This window comes from Ipomoea triloba, chromosome 3 (genome assembly GCF_003576645.1).
Source record: "Ipomoea triloba cultivar NCNSP0323 chromosome 3, ASM357664v1".
NCBI classification, from domain to species: domain Eukaryota; kingdom Viridiplantae; phylum Streptophyta; class Magnoliopsida; order Solanales; family Convolvulaceae; genus Ipomoea; species Ipomoea triloba.
In genome coordinates, this window is record NC_044918.1 from 5,935,060 (window position 1) to 5,955,291 (window position 20,232).

General features: G+C 36.5%; 3 protein-coding genes across 6 annotated transcripts in view; all 3 read right to left on the reverse strand.

Annotated features, from left to right (window-relative positions):
* The window catches only part of LOC116013703 (G-box-binding factor 1), an 8,003-nt gene extending 5,292 nt beyond the window's left edge, over nucleotides 1-2,711 (reverse strand). For 2 of the 4 annotated variants that reach the window (XM_031253599.1, XM_031253598.1), the window contains exon 1: nucleotides 2,443-2,711. The gene's annotated coding sequence lies outside the window, so the exon portion shown is untranslated. The remainder of the gene's footprint in view (nucleotides 1-2,442) is intronic. The other 2 variants (XM_031253597.1, XM_031253596.1) reach the window with 2 other exon arrangements.
* A 3,267-nt stretch (nucleotides 2,712-5,978) lies between these two features.
* Nucleotides 5,979-10,111, reverse strand: LOC116012544 (serine/threonine-protein kinase STY13-like). Its single transcript, XM_031252106.1, has 6 exons — nucleotides 9,760-10,111; nucleotides 8,140-8,272; nucleotides 7,203-7,398; nucleotides 6,943-7,061; nucleotides 6,715-6,864; nucleotides 5,979-6,557 (listed from the first exon to the last, which is right to left on the reverse strand). Exons 1-6 carry the CDS (start codon nucleotides 9,921-9,923, stop codon nucleotides 6,237-6,239), a joined length of 1,083 nt encoding a protein of 360 aa, XP_031107966.1. The 5' UTR covers nucleotides 9,924-10,111; the 3' UTR covers nucleotides 5,979-6,236.
* A 3,398-nt stretch (nucleotides 10,112-13,509) lies between these two features.
* Nucleotides 13,510-14,922, reverse strand: LOC116012412 (uncharacterized mitochondrial protein AtMg00810-like; the record flags this gene model as incomplete). Its single annotated transcript, XM_031251943.1, has 2 exons — nucleotides 14,718-14,922; nucleotides 13,510-14,447 (listed from the first exon to the last, which is right to left on the reverse strand). Coding segments are annotated over exons 1-2 (1,143 nt in total), but the record flags the coding sequence as incomplete, so codon positions are not given.
* Nucleotides 14,923-20,232: the final 5,310 nt, after the last annotated feature.

Consider the following 20,232-nt stretch of genomic DNA (forward strand, 5'->3'; position numbering starts at 1 on the left):
CCCCCCCCCCCCCACCCCCTCCTGCCCTCCCAAAGACATGTTTCTACATTAACTCAAACAGTTCATTTGACCCATGGTTTAAGCAGTTCATATAGAAACCTATGGATCAACAGGTTTCTCACCCAGTCAACTCACTATTAAATAACTTCATTCATTTTCGTTCCCCCATGTCTTGCTCAAGCCATTCTTATTCAACTGTTCAAGTATATGTCTATATGTAATATGTATGTTGTGCCAAAAATTTCTCTATTCTGTACTTTGATGATTTAGTGCAGTGCTTGAATCCAAATTTCCCCTGAATATAGTTCAACTTCTAATATAGAGTTTTCGACTATGAGACCTGCAGTCAAAACCTGTACTTTGGAGGGTAAAAAATAAAAATAAGAACTCTTCTTTCTTTTTTATGTGGCAATTGGCAATTGGGCCTAAGCTTGAACTGTAGCTTTTCTCTTAAAGGAAGCCAACTGTCAGAGTTTAGACAGTTTGGCTATCCGTGTTTTCTCAAATGCACATCTCAAACACTAGCAACATTGTAATTACCTATCTTCTGTGAAACTTTCGTTGGAGAAGACTAGCCTGTTTAGTATTTCAAAATATTTCCAATTTTCATTCTCCTTTTTTTTTTTCCTATTTTTCATTCTCCAAATTCTCCATTTGGAAATTTTTATTTCCAAATGGAAAATGGGTCATTTCAGGCCCAATTTTCCTCTCTTTATTCCCCTATCTTAAGCCATTTTCAGAAGTTTCAGGCCTGCCATAAATTTTTTTCAGTTGGAGAATGAACATCAAACTCCAATTTTCATTTTTCATTCTCTATTTTTCTAAAGAATGGAAAATTTTCCATTTAGGGTGTGTTTGGAAAGCAGGAAAATGACTTCTGAAAAATGTTTTCTGGAAAATGAGTCATTTTCCGGAAATCAGTTTCATTTCCCGTGTTTGGTTGCATTCTGGAAAACTGACTTTGTGTGTTTGGTTCATTTTCTGAAAGATGTATTAAATTGTATAATTTTACATTTTAATTATTTTTTAAAAAATATAAAATAATAATAATAATAATATATAAAATAATAGTATTTTCTTTTAAAAAGTAAAATGTGTGGTCATTTTGGCCAAAAAATTGTTGAAGTCAAGTCCGGAAAAAAAAAATTCGGAAGCCATTTTCCAGAAAAATGGCCTCATTTTCCTTGGTCAACAGAAGTTGTTTTCCATTGACTGCATTTTCCAGGCACTGCCAAACACCAAAAACCCGGAAAATGGGAAATCATTTTCCGGGCTACCAAACACACCCTTAGTACTTTTTCCATGTCATATGACTAGGATGTCTTCTCTTTTCTTGTTCCACAAAACAAAATACTACGTAATAATAATAGTTTTCTGAGAATATTAAATATAATTTTAAAATACTAGCCTGATTATAATCAATTATAGAATCCGCCACTTCTCTTTTAAATAGTACATACTCCCCTTGTCCCATTTTAATAGTACTTCTAATTTAGTTTCAAAATATATAAATTTTATATAAAAATACTAAACTTAATATTATGAACAATTAAATTGTAAATAATTTCAATTAAGCATTCGTTAACCAAACCTAATGGGATAGACGGAGTAAAAGAGAAGTTGCCATCTCAAGCAAATTAGTACCAAGAATGAAAAAGAATGGAATTAATGGATCCTTTCAACAGCCAATGGGCACAATAGATAAAGAAGGAAGGCAGAAAGATATTTTGCTTAAAAAGTGGTAAGCCATAGGAAACAAATTCAAGGGTGTATCCATGCTCTGCTCTTACTTTGGAAGTAATGCAACAATTTACACCAGATAAAACCTATGAAAATTAAAGGGTGTATCCATGCCCCGCTCTTATTTTGGAAATAATGGAACAATTTACAGCAGATAAAACCTATGAAAATTCAAGGGTGTATCCATGCCCCGCTCTTATTCTGGAAATATTGCAACAATATACACCAGATAAAACCTATGAGCAATCATCTTCAAGCCAACAGATCATATTGTTACATTCACCACCATCAATCTCCAGAACTAAAGATTCATAAACCTAGAGCACAGAGAACTTCCCAATTCAACCTCACAGTGAACCATTCCAATAAATTACATAATTCCTCTTTTTAAAAAACTGTTTTTTCCGGGAATTATTAGGTAAATTAATTGAAATCTGAGCTTTGACTCCACTACCTCCATCTCAACCCTGTGAAATTGGTTCCCAATTTCAAATTGCTACCCAGATTCAACCTCATAGAAAAACTTAACCCGCGCAGCCAAAAACAAATAAACAAACAAAATCCCCAAAAGAACCAACAAATAAAAATTAAGGAATTTAACTCTACCGCAATCTATCAGCTAAATTCAATGGCTTAAGTTTAAATAAATTAAGTCAATTAAAAGAATTAAAAAAGAAAAGAGAAGAATAGTCGAAGACTGACCTGGTCTGGTGAGAGTGAGGTGGAACAAACAGGAGTCCAACTCGGACGAAGGTAGAGTCGACGAGTTTCTATTCTTTTTCCTCTGTTTCTCTGCTATTCTGTCTGCGCTTGCGTATTTAAAGGTGAAAATTAAAGGAAAAAGGGAGAAAATCGAAGATCCAACGGTCAGAATTTAGGGTTAGCTAACAGTAAACTGTAAACCTGATAATTATCCACGGTATCAAGACAACGAGGCAAGAAAACGGGAACACAAGGAGTGAGAGAGAGAGAAGACGACAACGATGTCGTGCTTTCGTTTTCGTGTATATCAATTAAGTACACGATAATTGATTTATAAATACTCCGTAACTTTCCTAATCATGATTAACTAAGGCTAATAAGATCCGCGATCTTAATCACTTTTTTTTTATTTTTCTCTAAACAATAATCTACAAAAAATTTATGGTACTCCTTTTTAGAATGGAAATATATATATGAAAATTTAGATTATGGATTACCGTGACAATTGTCATCAACCTATTTTTATACGGAGTATCAAATATAATTACTCCCTCCGTCCCTAATTGTTTGTCTCATTTACTTTTTTCACGGTTTTTAATACAACATAACAAATGATACTAACTTTTCAATTTTACCATTCAAAAGTAGGTATTATTTGTACAAAGTACAATTGTACTTACCTCATTAATAGTCTAAAAAGTTGAAAAGTCAAAATGGTAAATTGAGAAATGTAGAATGATAGTTATGTTCATTAGAAAGAGGACACTATTTTGGGACAAACTAAAAAGGAAAGTAAGACAGGTAAAATGGGACGGAGGGAGTATTTATTTTATGTTATTGACACTCATTAATTCATTTATCTTTTTAATGAAATATCGCATTGATAATTGTACTCAATACGAAAAGTATCGGTATTAACTTAATAATATAGTAGCAATTCGTTTAAATTATATTAATTTTGTTGAAAATAGAAATAAAAAGTGTAAATCAACAAAACTAACATGTATTTAATATTTTGAAAAGTTCTTCTTTTTTTTTTGTTTAAAACGGTAAATTTTATTATTCAAATAAAGTCATGATTAATTAGGCTAATTATGCTATGGACTTGAGTCCATGTTCGCAACTTTAGAACTGTATGTTCACAATTTTATAACTATATCTTCACAATTTTAGATCTCAATATACAAAATTGCGTTACTCAAAACTCACAATTTTTTAACTCTATATTCACAATTTGTTATATAGATTCAAAAATTGTGTTATACTGTTAAATATAGAGATTTGTAATTGTGAATATAGAGTTCTGTAATTGTGAACATAGAGTTCTAAAATTATGAATATGGACCTGGGTCCATCTTGCAATTTATAGATACCTTATTTTAAAAGGTATACTTTATTTTAAACCCAATTGTAAGGTATACCTATGACCTCTTACTTGGGAAGATCACAGCTATGCCGCTTGACCACAAAACCTTTGGCAAAAACTAATAATTATTAAGGTAACTAATTAAAATTAGAATGTTTGGTAAAATTAATTGTTGAATTAACTGATAATAAGTGTAAAAGCATAAAAGAATAAACTAAAATATTAGAATTTTGATTAATAGAGGATAGAATGTGTCATTTTTGTAAATTAATAAAAATAAAAAAAAATTTAAAATCAATAGTTTATTTTCAAACGTTAGTTGAGTAGCGTTTCAAAATATAACATTATTTGAAGCTCACAATGTTTGCCAAACAGAATTTATAGTTTATTTGTAATTTAAAATAAGTTATTTATGTCAAATAAGTTACTAGTTACCAGCTTTTAAACTTTTTAATTTTAAGCTAATTATGTTAAATAGAACCATGCCAAAGACCTTGTGGTCTAGTAGCACCCGGTGTCCCGATTTACACTCCCACATAAATTATGAGAGTGGGTTTGAGCTTCAGTAGATCAACAGAGTCAATACTATTAAAAAAAATGTTAAATAGAACCTAAGTTATAAAAAAGTTGATAATTTATTTATAAAATGTCATCGTTCTTTATTGTAATTATAATTAAAATAAAATATAATATAAAAGCAGGGGTGCGGGGCTGTGGTAAGGCCGTAAGGTGGGAGGGAAAAGGGTTCGTAGGGTTTAGAAATTGACACGTGAGGAGGAAAGAGGGATCTACGTGGCGGTTAACTATTGGATAGGAATGACAAAGCAATAACGTTTCCGTGTGAGTCATGACAACTAGAAAAGAAAAAAAAATGAGAAGTGGATAATGTTGTTTAATTTGTAGTATATTTTTAGCTTTTTGACCGCTGCTCCTAAAGGATCACGCACGCGGAACTTTGGTGGTTTTGGTGGTTCACGTGGACGTGACGTGGGGACGGCGGCGACTTTTTGGGCTGCCGTCACGGATCTTCATTTTATTATACCTGGCCCAAATATTTTGTGATAAAGATCAATCACCCAGGACTATAAGTACTGGACTGGCCCATTTTCTGAACTCATAAACACAAGCTGACAGCGTGTATACGCAAATTATATTCTGAATCAAGCTCACCTTGTATTGTAGATATATTGATGTAAAAATAATATTGTTTTGTAATCCGTTTTGCCCGATGTTATGCCATGGACTCGGGTTCACCTCGCATAATCATATGTTTATAATTTCATATTTTCATGTTCACAATTTCAAAACTCCATGTCCACAGTTTTATAATTTCATGTTCACGATTCCATAACTCTATGTTAACAATTTTATAACTCTATGTTCACAACATAATTGTATGTTCAACAGTATCAAAACTCTATGTTCAACAGTATAACACAAATTTTGAATCTATATAACAAAATTGTGAATATAGAGTTCAAAAATTGTGAATATTGAGTAATGTAATTTTGTATATTGAGATCTAAAATTAAGAATATAAAATTTTAAAATTGAGAACCTAAAGTTCTAAGATTCTGAACATGGAATCAAGTCTATCTTGCAAGGTGAACCTGGGTCTATAGCATAATTTGCCCCGTTTTGTTACTGCTAGTGATTATGCACTCTCATTCTTTAAGAGAGTTAGGGAGTTCAAAATTCCTTCTTGTATGAAAAGAACAATATGACCAGTACATGCCATTTGCTTGTGCTTGACTGATACAAATTGATTAATTGTATAAAACGACATAGTTTTAAATTCAATGAAAATAAATAACTGAGAATATTGATTTTATTGTTTGGCTGGTGATAGAAATATTAATTACATGGTTTAATTTTGTTTCGAATTGTCAATGCATAATAAATATTATGACTAACATACCATTATCATCATCATCATATATAAATTTGTTACTAAAAAAAAAGCTAAGTAACTAGCAACGGTGCATGATCGTATTTGTGTCTCACAAAGTTGAAAATTTCTTCCCAGTGAGTGAAACTAAAAATAGAAAGGAGAGTTAACCTTCCCTCAAATTTGAAGAATTCAAACTCCATACAATACATCATTCCATTAACCAAACAATATAACATTTTTTTTCCTCAAATTTTATGAATTCCAATTCTAAGGAATTCATTTTCCTATAACCCAAACACTCTGTAACTCTGTAGTTTCCTAAAGTGTTTGCAAGTTGCAAATGCCAAAGCAAAACTATTAACTCTTATTTGGGCTCACACCTGAGGCAATTTTTATGTGTACAATTGTTTTTTTGTGTAACAATGTTTGTGTTGTGTATATGTTTTATAAATTGTATGTATGTATGGATGATGACAGCAAACTTGTTCCCGTCAAACATGTTCTTTGGAATGACTCTTTTCAGCTACCAAACGGCCTCTAGAGAGAGTCCTCGGAAGAGCTTGAGAAACAGCAACAGAGAGCAGCTTTCTTTTTCTTATTCTTCTTCTTAAGCTTCTTCCGGTTCAAATTGGCAATAGCCTGGTCCATCAACCAGCTTGTGCCGGGAGAATCTGCATCTTCATTCATCAGAGAATTTGCTTCTGGCACAAGCATATCATCGGTAATATTTCCGAGAATGTTTTCTAAGGTTTCTGATATTTGCACGAACTCTGGTCTGTCTGCAGGGTTCTCCGCCCAACAGGCGGTGATGAGGGAGCCAAGGTTCCTCGGGATGTTATCCACATTAGGCCTCATGTTCTGAATCGACGACAGAAAACAAAAACAGTTACACCATTTGGTCCCGGAAGCCAACTACATTCTCCATCGTTCAACGATACAGTTACAACATGTTTGGTTCACAGAACAGATCGATGATGAAAATGGTAAAAGGAGTTGTGGCCTCGTAGGGGCATACCTTGGCTGATGCATATGCCACCATGATGTTGTTTCGTCCTTTGTAAGGAGTTCTGTTTGTCAGCATCTCCCAAAGAATCAACGAGAAACTGTAGACATCCACCTTATGATTGTAATGCTTCAACGGTCCCAACGAGTCAGTATTAAAGACCTGTTAAAGATATAAGGCATAAGTCCTTGGATTGGATAGGAGAGGATGCAAAACGATGATCTCGCAGATGTAAAATACCTCGGGAGCCATCCAACGATAGGTTCCAGCTTCACTAGTCATTTCGGTTTCTGCCTCCTCCCTGGCCAGTCCAAAGTCAGCCAGCTTAACTATCTTGTCATCAGTGAGAAGAAGATTACCTGTAATGCGTGACAGCAGGATAAGTATGAAAACATATACAGATTCACAGAAATGGAATTGCACTTTGATTGAATTCCAAGCGTGAAACTTTAAGAAAAAGGGCTAAAATAGCATCTAATGAGTATATAGGCAGACATTACTGGGTTTCAAGTCGCGGTGCATGATGCCATTACTGTGCAAATGTTCCATGGCTCGACAGATATCCAATGCGAAATTTAAAGAAAGCTTCAAATCTGGGCAATTGGGTCGGACACTCCACAAGTACCTTTGAAGTGTACCGCAACTCAGAAGTTCTGTAACTAAAATCAGGGCTGGTTCCATGACGGCACCAATAAGCTGACAAAGCATAAAACATATCTGAGCAACTGAGAGAAAGCCGCCAATTTCTAAACAGGAGATTGATTTTCAGTACGTAATAAGCATCTAGAAAGTGATGAAATCAAACAGTAAAAAATAATAACTCGTTGGCCAAGAATATACTCCGTAACAACATAGTGTTCCAGGGATTCCAAAACAAAGGTTAAGAGACTTGACCAAAATGTCATTCACCTAGTATTCAGTGTACTGCCTCCAAATTTTGCTATTCCAAATGCATTGAGGCAAAATAGTAAAGGGATCAAAGAAGACACACTGATTACAAATAGCTGAATTGCAAGAAAGGTTAACAACGGATAAGACAAAAGAAAAATTTAGTTACACAAATAACTCTTTAGAGCTATTTAACTTTTTTCTTCTTTTTTTTTTTTGGGTGACGAGGGAACCCCGCAGCCACTACCCGAGGGTGTGCATGGGTAAAACTCACCTTGTGACCCCAGCCAAGTTAGTCAGGCTACAAGTCAACATCTAGTAGTAAACAACAATAACAAAGATAACAAAGTTTCAGTTTCACTTTACAAGTCGTATATAAAAATTGCAATGCCATTAAAATGACATAATCCTCCCTGGGATAGATTGTAGAAATCTTTTCATAGTTAGACTTCCTAAGTCATTGGCAGGCAAACTTACAAATTCATGCCAGATAAATTAAAAGCACGTATATAGTTGTCAACACATATCTTGCACGATAAGAACGTGTACCTTCACAACATTTTCATGCTGCATTCTAGCCAACAGCATAACTTCCCGCTCAAATTTGCCTTTCCGCTGAGGACTCACATTCACCGCTTTTTCTGGCTGTATTACTTTTATAGCGACAGGTGTAGATTTATACCTGGAACATGGTAATACATCAAGGAACATGATACAATAGAAGAGGGGGAAAACAAGAAATACATCATGACAGTGGATAACAAAAGCTGAAGTTTTATCACCAATCAACAAACATATGCCCCTTATGTGTATGCCATTTCCTATTAATTACATCGTAAGTATTGATTCTTGTGACAGTCAACTTTTGCAACGCTAACACTAGGAAATAGGAACTAATTTAAGCAGTGCAGTAACTTTTACAGTCTTACTGTCTTACTACTGATTTCATAAGGAAATTCCATGCAAAGGGAAAGAAGGGAGATAAAGTCCTCATTTAGTGAAGTCTACAATAATGGATTCTTAATAACTCATAATCTAGTTCGAGTTATTAGTAGAGTACTCACTCAATAAAGCTAAAACGTGTCATACAACCTATAATGCACAATCTTTCCAAATGTGTAAAAACTTGATTATTTAATATAGAACTTCAATGATTTAATCAAATAAGCGTTCCAGACACCATGAAGATTATTGCTCAACTAAATGCAACAAGAATTCCTTCCAACTACACACTTTATGTAACGGAAACACTTACTCTAAAAGTTCATGAATATTCTGACTCTTTTTAAGCATACATCCAACCTTGCTGATTTTGGAATAGAATAACAACAGCTCGTAACATGTTTGCTTGGTAAAACTATTGATTGCATCAGACTCTCACTCAAAGTTCACGAGTAAATTAAGTCAAGAAAAGTTCGAGTATAGCCAATGACTATTTATTAATGCATCACTTTTTTCCTTTCTTTATCATCAACTTTAAATTGCGGACAGCAGTTTTGCCTTTACTGTACACAGTTTGCTCAGCATTTCTTTCTGAAATCATGAACTCTACGCTATGTTTTTGACATAAACTCAAGAATTCGATTCCAATATCAATAACACAGTTAAGCAGATGCAAGAAAATCAAGAAATTGACACAATGCCCAGAACAGAGAAGCCCCTCATCCTTCAGTAGATGTCTTATGCATGCAAAAAAACAGCAAAACCTTTATCTATGATGGTTTGCTTCTATTAATAACAAAATTCATTTCACATGACAATCTCAACCGAGTTGGTTGGACTGCTTACTTGATAATCACGTGATATCAAATTCAACTCCCGGCAGGAGTGGCCTATTGGTCTTCTTAATTTGAGCCGGTAGCTATACCTTTATTATTTGGGTCACAAAGCGGAATTTTCCTAATACACACCTAAGTTGATTCCCCATCAACATAAATTCCCATGAATTCTATCTACAACAAATCTGAAATACCCCACTTCTCATTTCTTCACCAAGCATTTATCATTTTAGGGGAATAAGAAATCAGTCAATCTCTCTGGGCAAATCAGACCCAACATTCCAAGAATCAAGCAAAATTCAGTTCAAGATTAGAATTGGAGCAGCAAATGCTATCTATCTTTTTCACTTCTAATTCTTTCACCATTAAAAAAAGAAAAAAGAAAACTTACAATCCTTCATAGACAATGGAGTAGGCGCCATCATTGATCATGGGCCCAAAAGAGATGTCACGAATATCGATCAGAAGCGTATTATCAATCCTGTCACCATTGAACTCAGCACGATTCTTTCCAACTGAAGTAGGGGGAGAAAGGACGACAGTCTGATCGGCCATTTGTAGAGAGAAAGAAAGAGGAGGAGTGTATGCCCTCTCTGTGTGTATAACAACCGCGGCGGGGATCTATTTGAATCACATTTTATGACGGGCTGAGGGGATAACTCTTATACGCAATACATCAAGTTTATCTCAGCATTCATTTTTCATAGCACTGGAATTGATCCTTCTCAGACTCAGAGTGTTGTGTTGTTGTTCTAGTGAATGTGTGACACGTGCATTTACGGGGCTAAATTACTCGTCTTCATCCTATTTCTTATTTTGCTAATAATAATTATAAAAAAAAAAAAAAAAAACCGTACGTGTTCATTTACTATCCGTATCTAATACGGATTATGTTATGCAAATTATTTACTAATTCGTACCAGAATCTCACACGTAGACATAATCGTGGTTTGGTATTGGTTTCTAATCACCGGTTAATAGTTCTGGAAATGATAGAATAGAACCGACAGTTTCGATTTGAACCGTAAATTCAAAATTGTTGGTTTTTTTAGTTTTTTTTCCTTTTTTTTTCAAAATAGAAATAAACCAGTTTCAAACCAGAACTCGAAATTCCGGTTCCCCATTTTAATGTCTGGTTCTGAACTAAAATCAGAATTTTCCGTAGGGTTCTAATTTGGTTTGGAACGGTCGATTCGAATAGAACTGAACTGTAATCATCCCTATGTCACACCATATTCATCCCTGTGTAGCAATTGTTATATCATCATGGACCATGGTTGATCATTTGCATTGTGAACCCTAGTTTATATTATGTACATGTCATTAATATATTATCTGCCTTCAGTTTATTTACTTATCGCTTACATATTATGAACTTATAACGATGTTAGAACATGTATATAATCGATGAGCTTAAGATATATAATGTGTTAATTACATGTACATAATATGAACTAAGGTTCACAATATGCATGATGAACACTGATCCACGATATAATTGTGCTTGACGTGATTTACAAATTATTACATAGAAGTATTGTTTACCTAGTTCATAGTACATAGTATCTGATAATAATTATAAATTTTTCTCATCATCTAAAAAAGCTATCTAGTAATTCGTGATTTAATGTTTAAAAATAAAAGGTAATCTTACGCGTCACTCCTAAATTTTCCTTCATAATATTTACCATACAATAATATTTTTTTTTTCTAAATACGGAGTAATTATTAAATAGTTTCTTTTTCCTCATCATCTAAAAAAGTGTATCTAGTAATTCGTGATTTAATGTTTAAAAATAAAAGGTAATCTTACACGTCACTCCTAAATTTTCCTTCTTCATAATATTTACCATATAATAATTTTTTTTTCTAAATACGGAGTAATTATTAAATAGTTTCTTTTTAAATTTACAATGAAATCTGCCAATTAATTATCCATCATAATGATGAGAACAATTATGTTTGTATTAGAGTTCACAAAATATGACTGTAGGAATACAAGAGTATATATACAAGAGAATCATAAGTAAACTAGGACTGAGAATCATAAGTAAACTAGGACTGAGAATCATAAGTAAACTAGGACTAAGACTTATAGTATGACTCTATTATGTAGAGTCCTAATACTCCCCCTCAAGCGGATGGTACGGAAGTAACCTGTAGCTTGTCACGTAAGAAGCAGAACCGAGGACCTGCGAGTGACTTGGTGAAAATATGAGCTAGCTGATCCTTAGTAGAAATAAAGTGCACCTGAATGTCTCCTGCAGCCACTCTGTCTCTCACAAAGTGATAATCAATTTCGACATGCTTTGTGCGAGCATGAAAAATAGGATTAGCACACATATAAGTAGCTCCAAGATTGTCACACCAAAGTTTGGGCACTGGAAGAGGTGAAATTCCTATTTCTCGCAGCAACGAGAGGATCCACAGAACTTTAGCACATACATCTGCAAGAGCCTTGTACTCTGCTTCAGTAGAAGATCGAGCAACAGTCCTTTGTTTCTTGCATACCCAGGACACTAGATTGGTTCCAAGAAACACAGCATGCCCACTAGTAGACTTTCTATCCGTAGGACAACCAGCCCAGTCAGAATCCGAGAATGCATGAAGCTCACCTGAACTTGACTTTCGCAATCGCAGACCCAAAGACATAGTACCTTTAACATACCTTAACACACGTTTCAGTTGTTCCCAGTGTGCAGTGGTTGGAGCATGCATGTGCTGACAAAGCAGATTAACTGCAAAGGATAAATCTGGTCTCGTGATAGTTAGGTACTGTAGTGCACCTGCAATGCTCCGGTATTGTGTGGGATCATCATATGGATCTGTACAGGTAGATATTGTCTTTGAAGTCGTAGTAGGTGTAGACACAGGTTTGCAGTCTGTCATACCAGCTCGTTTAAGTATGTCAGTCATATACCTGCGCTGAGAAAGCAACACTCCATCTGCACACTTGACTGTTTCAATCCCAAGGAAAAACCCAGGCTCACCAAGATCTCTAATCTTGAAAGTACTAGAGAGCTTGGAGAGCAAAGCCTCCAATGCACCATGCTCATTGCTCATAACAAGAATATCATCCACATAAACAAGCAGGTAAACAGTAGCCGATCCACGAGAATAATAAAATAACGAAACATCAGTTTTAGAGGCATTAAAACCAGCAGATAACAGAAAAGTGTGCAAACGAGTGAACCAAGCCCGGGGAGCCTGCTTCAAACCATACAGGGAGCGTTTCAACAAGCAAACATGATCAGGATGCTGAGAATCAACATACCCNCCTTCAGTTTATTTACTTATCGCTTACATATTATGAACTTATAACGATGTTAGAACATGTATATAATCGATGAGCTTAAGATATATAATGTGTTAATTACATGTACATAATATGAACTAAGGTTCACAATATGCATGATGAACACTGATCCACGATATAATTGTGCTTGACGTGATTTACAAATTATTACATAGAAGTATTGTTTACCTAGTTCATAGTACATAGTATCTGATAATAATTATAAATTTTTCTCATCATCTAAAAAAGCTATCTAGTAATTCGTGATTTAATGTTTAAAAATAAAAGGTAATCTTACGCGTCACTCCTAAATTTTCCTTCATAATATTTACCATACAATAATATTTTTTTTTTCTAAATACGGAGTAATTATTAAATAGTTTCTTTTTCCTCATCATCTAAAAAAGTGTATCTAGTAATTCGTGATTTAATGTTTAAAAATAAAAGGTAATCTTACACGTCACTCCTAAATTTTCCTTCTTCATAATATTTACCATATAATAATTTTTTTTTCTAAATACGGAGTAATTATTAAATAGTTTCTTTTTAAATTTACAATGAAATCTGCCAATTAATTATCCATCATAATGATGAGAACAATTATGTTTGTATTAGAGTTCACAAAATATGACTGTAGGAATACAAGAGTATATATACAAGAGAATCATAAGTAAACTAGGACTGAGAATCATAAGTAAACTAGGACTGAGAATCATAAGTAAACTAGGACTAAGACTTATAGTATGACTCTATTATGTAGAGTCCTAATACTCCCCCTCAAGCGGATGGTACGGAAGTAACCTGTAGCTTGTCACGTAAGAAGCAGAACCGAGGACCTGCGAGTGACTTGGTGAAAATATGAGCTAGCTGATCCTTAGTAGAAATAAAGTGCACCTGAATGTCTCCTGCAGCCACTCTGTCTCTCACAAAGTGATAATCAATTTCGACATGCTTTGTGCGAGCATGAAAAATAGGATTAGCACACATATAAGTAGCTCCAAGATTGTCACACCAAAGTTTGGGCACTGGAAGAGGTGAAATTCCTATTTCTCGCAGCAACGAGAGGATCCACAGAACTTTAGCACATACATCTGCAAGAGCCTTGTACTCTGCTTCAGTAGAAGATCGAGCAACAGTCCTTTGTTTCTTGCATACCCAGGACACTAGATTGGTTCCAAGAAACACAGCATGCCCACTAGTAGACTTTCTATCCGTAGGACAACCAGCCCAGTCAGAATCCGAGAATGCATGAAGCTCACCTGAACTTGACTTTCGCAATCGCAGACCCAAAGACATAGTACCTTTAACATACCTTAACACACGTTTCAGTTGTTCCCAGTGTGCAGTGGTTGGAGCATGCATGTGCTGACAAAGCAGATTAACTGCAAAGGATAAATCTGGTCTCGTGATAGTTAGGTACTGTAGTGCACCTGCAATGCTCCGGTATTGTGTGGGATCATCATATGGATCTGTACAGGTAGATATTGTCTTTGAAGTCGTAGTAGGTGTAGACACAGGTTTGCAGTCTGTCATACCAGCTCGTTTAAGTATGTCAGTCATATACCTGCGCTGAGAAAGCAACACTCCATCTGCACACTTGACTGTTTCAATCCCAAGGAAAAACCCAGGCTCACCAAGATCTCTAATCTTGAAAGTACTAGAGAGCTTGGAGAGCAAAGCCTCCAATGCACCATGCTCATTGCTCATAACAAGAATATCATCCACATAAACAAGCAGGTAAACAGTAGCCGATCCACGAGAATAATAAAATAACGAAACATCAGTTTTAGAGGCATTAAAACCAGCAGATAACAGAAAAGTGTGCAAACGAGTGAACCAAGCCCGGGGAGCCTGCTTCAAACCATACAGGGAGCGTTTCAACAAGCAAACATGATCAGGATGCTGAGAATCAACATACCCCGGAGGCTGACGCATGTAAACAGTTTCTGTAAGATTACCATTAAGGAATGCATTATGCACATCCAATTGCCTGACTAGCCAACCAGAAGAAAGAGCAAGAGAGAGCAACAACCTGACTGTAGTAGGTTTAACCACCGGGCTGAAAGTGTCAAAGAAATCTTGACCCGGGACCTGATTAAACCCTTTAGCCACGAGCCTGGCCTTGTAGCGCTCAACAGATCCATCAGCCTTCCTCTTCGTGCGAAACACCCACTTGCAGCCAATAATATTCATAGACGCAGTGGGAGGAACCAAGCACCATGTCTGATTCTGCAACAAGGCATTGAACTCCTGATCCATTGCCTCCCTCCATTCAGAGTGTTTGACTGCCTGAGTATAACAAGTAGGATCAACAGAGGAAACCTGCACAGTCAAACCCGCAACCGGAGCCACAGACCGACTCCTAGTGGCCATGGAGTGAGACCTCCCCGTGGGACGCACAGTACGACCACGTGGCCGACCACGAGGCCTCTTCTGAGCCACATCAGCAGGAGGCGAGGGAGCTACCACAGATGGATCAGCCACAGGATGAAAAACAGATTCAGCCCAAGGTCGTGCAATAGATTCTGATGGAGGCTGCAAAACAGACTTAGCACCAAAAGGAAACACAGCTTCATCAAACCGCACATGACGGCACACAAAAACTTTATTAGTACGCAGGTCCATGCACCTATAACCCCGAAACGAATCAGGATAGCCCAGAAAGACACATGGAGAAGACCTGTAAGACAGTTTATGACGATTATATGGCCGTAAGTGCGGATAGCACAAACAGCCAAAGACACGAAGAAAGGAATATGATGGCTGAGATCTGTGCACCAAGACATGAGGACTAGAGTTATGGAGAGTATGCGAGGGCATTTTGTTAATAAGGAAAACAGCAGCCTCAAAAGCAAAATGCCAGAACCGAGACGGCACAGAGGCACGAGCCATAAGTGCTAGCCCGGTTTCAACCACATGCCTGTGCTTCCGTTCCACACGACCATTCTGTTCGTGTGTGTACGCACAAGATTGCCTGTGACTAATACCAAGCTGAACAAAAACAGAATGTAACTTTTTATACTCAGCCCCTAAATCAGATTGAACAGCTTTGATTTTACGATTGAAGGCACGTTCAACTAAACATTGAAAACGCTCAAAAACAGAATATATATCTGACTTTAATTTCATAGGAAAATACCAAGTATAACGAGAAAAGTCATCCACAAATAAAACAAAATAACGATAACCCTCAGAAGAGAGTACAGGAGCAGGGCCCCAAATGTCCGTATAAACTAAATCTAGCACATTCGAACTAACAGAGACAACACGTGGCAGTGGGAAACGTGCAGATTTACCCATTTGACACGCAGAACACACAGTATGAGAAGTTTTATTCGACTCACTAACAGAACAAGACTCCAAGACTCGATGTAAAACACGCTGATGTGGATGACCCAAACGATCATGCCACGTAGACGCCGAAGCACGAGCAGAAATAAACGCGGAAGGTGAACCAGAAGGAACCGGCAAGGTATAGAGCCCACCGGAACTATTGCCCCGTAAAAGAATTTCCTTGGTCCGAATATCCTTCACAACAAAGAAGGAAGGGTGAAACTCAAAAAATACCTGATTATCCGACGCAAAGCGCTGAACGGATAATAAAGAGGCAAAAAGACGGGGAACATGTAAAATATGAGACAACTTAAGAGACCTAGAAGGCGTAGAAATAGAAGCATGACCCACGTTACTAATAAGTAAAGGCGTACCGTCACCAACACGTAAAGTGTCGTTACCACCATATTCTTCAGAAGTAGAGAGGGCAGCTATATCAGGTGTGGCATGATGTGTTGCACCAGTGTCAGGCAACCAGGTATGAGCAGTCACGTTATTCGCCGAATCACCCTGATGAATAAAATTCGCTTGCGGAGAAACAACATAAGGCAACTTGTAACAAGACAAAGCCGAGTGACCAAATGAACCGCAAATTTGACACTGGATGGAAGAGCCTCTGCCACGGCCTCTCCCACCGCCACGTGACTGCCGACCAGAACCGCCGCCGCCGCGCCATGCAGAACCTCCGCGACCGCGAGCAAAACTAGAACCAGCACGACCGAACGGTGCTCCGCCAGCCAAACGGCCTCCTCCACGACCACGCGACTGGCGACCTCCCTGAGCAGCGAAAGCCGCCGGTGCAGCACCTCCAGGCAATGCGTAATCATCATCGGCGATGAAGTCTTGCGCGCCCAGCAAGTCAGCAAGCTCAAGGAGCGTCACCGGATGTCCTCGAACCGCCAGCGAAGAGGTGACACCCTTGAACTCCGGTCGAAGGCCGCGGAACACGTACAGGTTCTGTTCTTCCAGCGTTACCTTTCGGCCGGCGAGAGCTAAATCTTCAACAATAAGCCGAGCTCGCCCGAGATACTCTGCCGTCGACGAATCTCCTTGCCGGAGACCATGGAGTTGGCTAAGCAAGTGAAGTTGGCGGGATTGAGAGGCGGAAGCGAGGGACTGCTCAATGGCATCCCACAACTCCTTCGATGTCCGACAGCCGACGGCGATGGAGAGCACCTCCTCGGACAGCGAAGAAACAAGGAGAGACAGCAACCCTTGATCACGGCGAGACCACGCAACAAACGCCGGATTCCGAACGCGGGCAGCAGCAGCGGACGAGGTAGCAGCAGACACGGCAGGGAGGAACTCCTCCGGGCAAGGACACGATCCATCAACAAGATCAATGAGATCATGGCCACGTAGAAACGGGAGAACCTGAGTACGCCAAAACAAAAAATTGCGGTGGTTGAGTTTGATGCTAATGTAGTGATGAGCAGAAGAGAGCGACGACACGGGAGCCGGCGCCGCAGAACTCACAGCAACATCTGAAACGGTCCGCTCAGAGGCAGAGCCGTCATTCGTAGCCATGGGAACAAGAACGAAACCCTAGCGACTGATACCAGATGAGAACAATTATGTTTGTATTAGAGTTCACAAAATATGACTGTAGGAATACAAGAGTATATATACAAGAGAATCATAAGTAAACTAGGACTGAGAATCATAAGTAAACTAGGACTGAGAATCATAAGTAAACTAGGACTGAGACTTATAGTATGACTCTATTATGTAGAGTCCTAATAATAATAATAACCATCTAATTGGATTTTTTCTATATACGGAGTAATTACTAAATAGGATTCTTTTTTCAATTTACAATGAAATCTGCCAATTTATGGATACATCTAATTGGATTATTGTTAGGTTAGAGAGTGAACTTAATAAAAAAACAGCATTATTTATATTTTAAAAAATTGGTGTAAGAATTTCCTACCTATTCAGTAGAATATAGTAAGGAAAAGACTTAATACATAATTTAGTCATCGACTATAGTAATTTTTTTCCAACCTATTCTTAAAAGACTTGTTGTGCTTAATTATGTCATCAACTTTGATGATTTTATTCAATTGAACTCTCTATTAAGATAACTTGGTAATTTCAACTTTATTAATACCTAATTGACTATAGTAATTTTACCCAATTTAGTCATCGATTATAGTGAATTATTCTGCTTTAGTCATTAATTTTAACAACCAATGACTCAATTGGGTAAAACTATCAAACTTGATGATTTAATTAAGCACAAAAAGTCATTTAAGACTAAATCGAAAAAAAATAATATAATCAAGAACTAAATTGGGTATAAGCTCTAAAGGAAAACAAGAAAAATCAGTAGGCAATATTTTTTGATAATAATCAGTAGGCAATATGCTTTAACATTATTTGTTCTTAGAAAGTGAAATTTAATAACTCTATAACATTTATGGTGCGTTTGGTTCGCATATGGGAATCAGAATTGTAATGGGTATCAAATACTTGGTAATGATAATGGGTTTTGGTGAAAGTATTTAGCATGTTTGGAAGTTGGGTGGAATGGGAATGATTATTAACAGCCCGTTTGGTTCGCTGGAAAATATTTGAAGGAAACGGAATTCAAATTCCATGGAAAACAAATTACCAGGAAAATAGATTCCATTGTTTGGTTGGTGGAAAATAAATTACTGAGAATATAAATTCCATTGTTTGGTTGGATTTGGAATTGTAAGGAATAATGGGTATAAAGACAATCATACCCCTATACAATAATAACAACAATAATAATGGTGGTAATTAAAAAATGTTAATGAGGGCATAATTGTCCTCCTTGTTTTCCATGGAAAACATTTTCCATGGAAAACAAAATACCAAGGGGTGGCCAAGGAATTTGTTTTCCTTGTTCTTAAGGAAAATGTTTTCCAATGGAAAATGTTTTCCATCCAACCAAACAAAGGAAAATCTAGTTTTCCTTAAATTCAAGGAAAACATTTTCCTTGGAAAACATTTTCCATCCAACCAAACACCTCCTAATAGTTGGGGAAGAAAGGATGAAGGGAGATGAAACTCTTATTTAATAAGGGTATGGGTTTTGTCATTAATGGGGTATTCCAAACCCATAGTTGCATTCACAAAACCTATCAACCAAACACAAGCAATCACTTTCATACTCATTCCTTATGCCTAAACCCACCAACCAAACACACCCTTAGCTTTTAGACCAAAGTTTAAATAAATTCATTTCGTAGCTATCTGATTTGTACAATTATTAGTCTCACAACAAACATAACTTACGTGACAATTCTAATTGTGTCCAATAAAATCGTTAATTGTATAAGTGATATAGCAACGAATAATTGTCTCTCATCCATGTCTTCTACCTCCTGTGCCAACTAATTAACCTCAATCTAAAATCACTTCCAAATTCAATATATCTTAATCCCCATTTCCCAACTTACAAGAAAATAAAAGGAAAAAAAAAAAAAGAGACTATATTTAATTTCGCTATAAATTTTTGTTATTGTAAAGTTGATAATACTACGATATCAACATATTTGTCACTATTACTTTTCTATATACATATAATTTCAATCCAATCTCAAAACAACAACAACAACAATAATAATAAATTATTTACTAATTCGTACAAGAATCTCACACCTAGACATGATCGCGATTTGGTATTGGTTTATAATCACCGGTTAACAGTTATGAAAATAATAAAATGGAACCGACAATTTCAATTTTAACCGCCAATTCTAACTTGTTTTTTCTCCATAAAAATTAAGTTTTTTTTTTTTCCTCCTGAAACCGGAATCGACCGGTTTCAAACCAGAACCCGCAATTTCGCTTCCCCATTTTAATAAAACAGAACCTTTTGGGTACTGATTCTGAACTAAAATTGAAACTATCCGTATGGTTCCAATTCAGTTAGAAACAATCGATTCTAACTTAACCGAACTGTAATCATCCATATGTCACACCATATTCATCGAACTCGATACTTAGGTCTTTTTAATACAATTTATATCTCTGTGTAGCAATTGTTATATCATCTTGGACCATGGCTGATCATTAACATTGTGAACCCTAGTTCATATTATGCACATACATGTCATTAATATATTATCTATCGTCGGTTTGTTTACTAACCGTTCACATATTATGAACTTATGACGATGTTAGAACATGTATATAAACGACGAACTTAAGATATATAATGTATTAATTGCATGTACATAATGTAAACCAGGATCCACAATG

What these genes read in the sequence shown, in the direction of transcription:
- LOC116012544 (XM_031252106.1), bottom strand. Translation starts at nt 9,923, where the DNA reads ATGGCCGATCAGACTGTCGTCCTTTCTCCCCCTACTTCAGTTGGAAAG. An exon ending in AGCATGAAAATGTTGTGAAG is followed by an intron (nt 7,399 to 8,139) that starts GTACACGTTCTT and finishes ATGCTTTGTCAG; the next exon opens with CTTATTGGTGCCGTCATGGA. An exon ending in TGGCATATGCATCAGCCAAG is followed by an intron (nt 6,558 to 6,714) that starts GTATGCCCCTAC and finishes TCGTCGATTCAG; the next exon opens with AACATGAGGCCTAATGTGGA.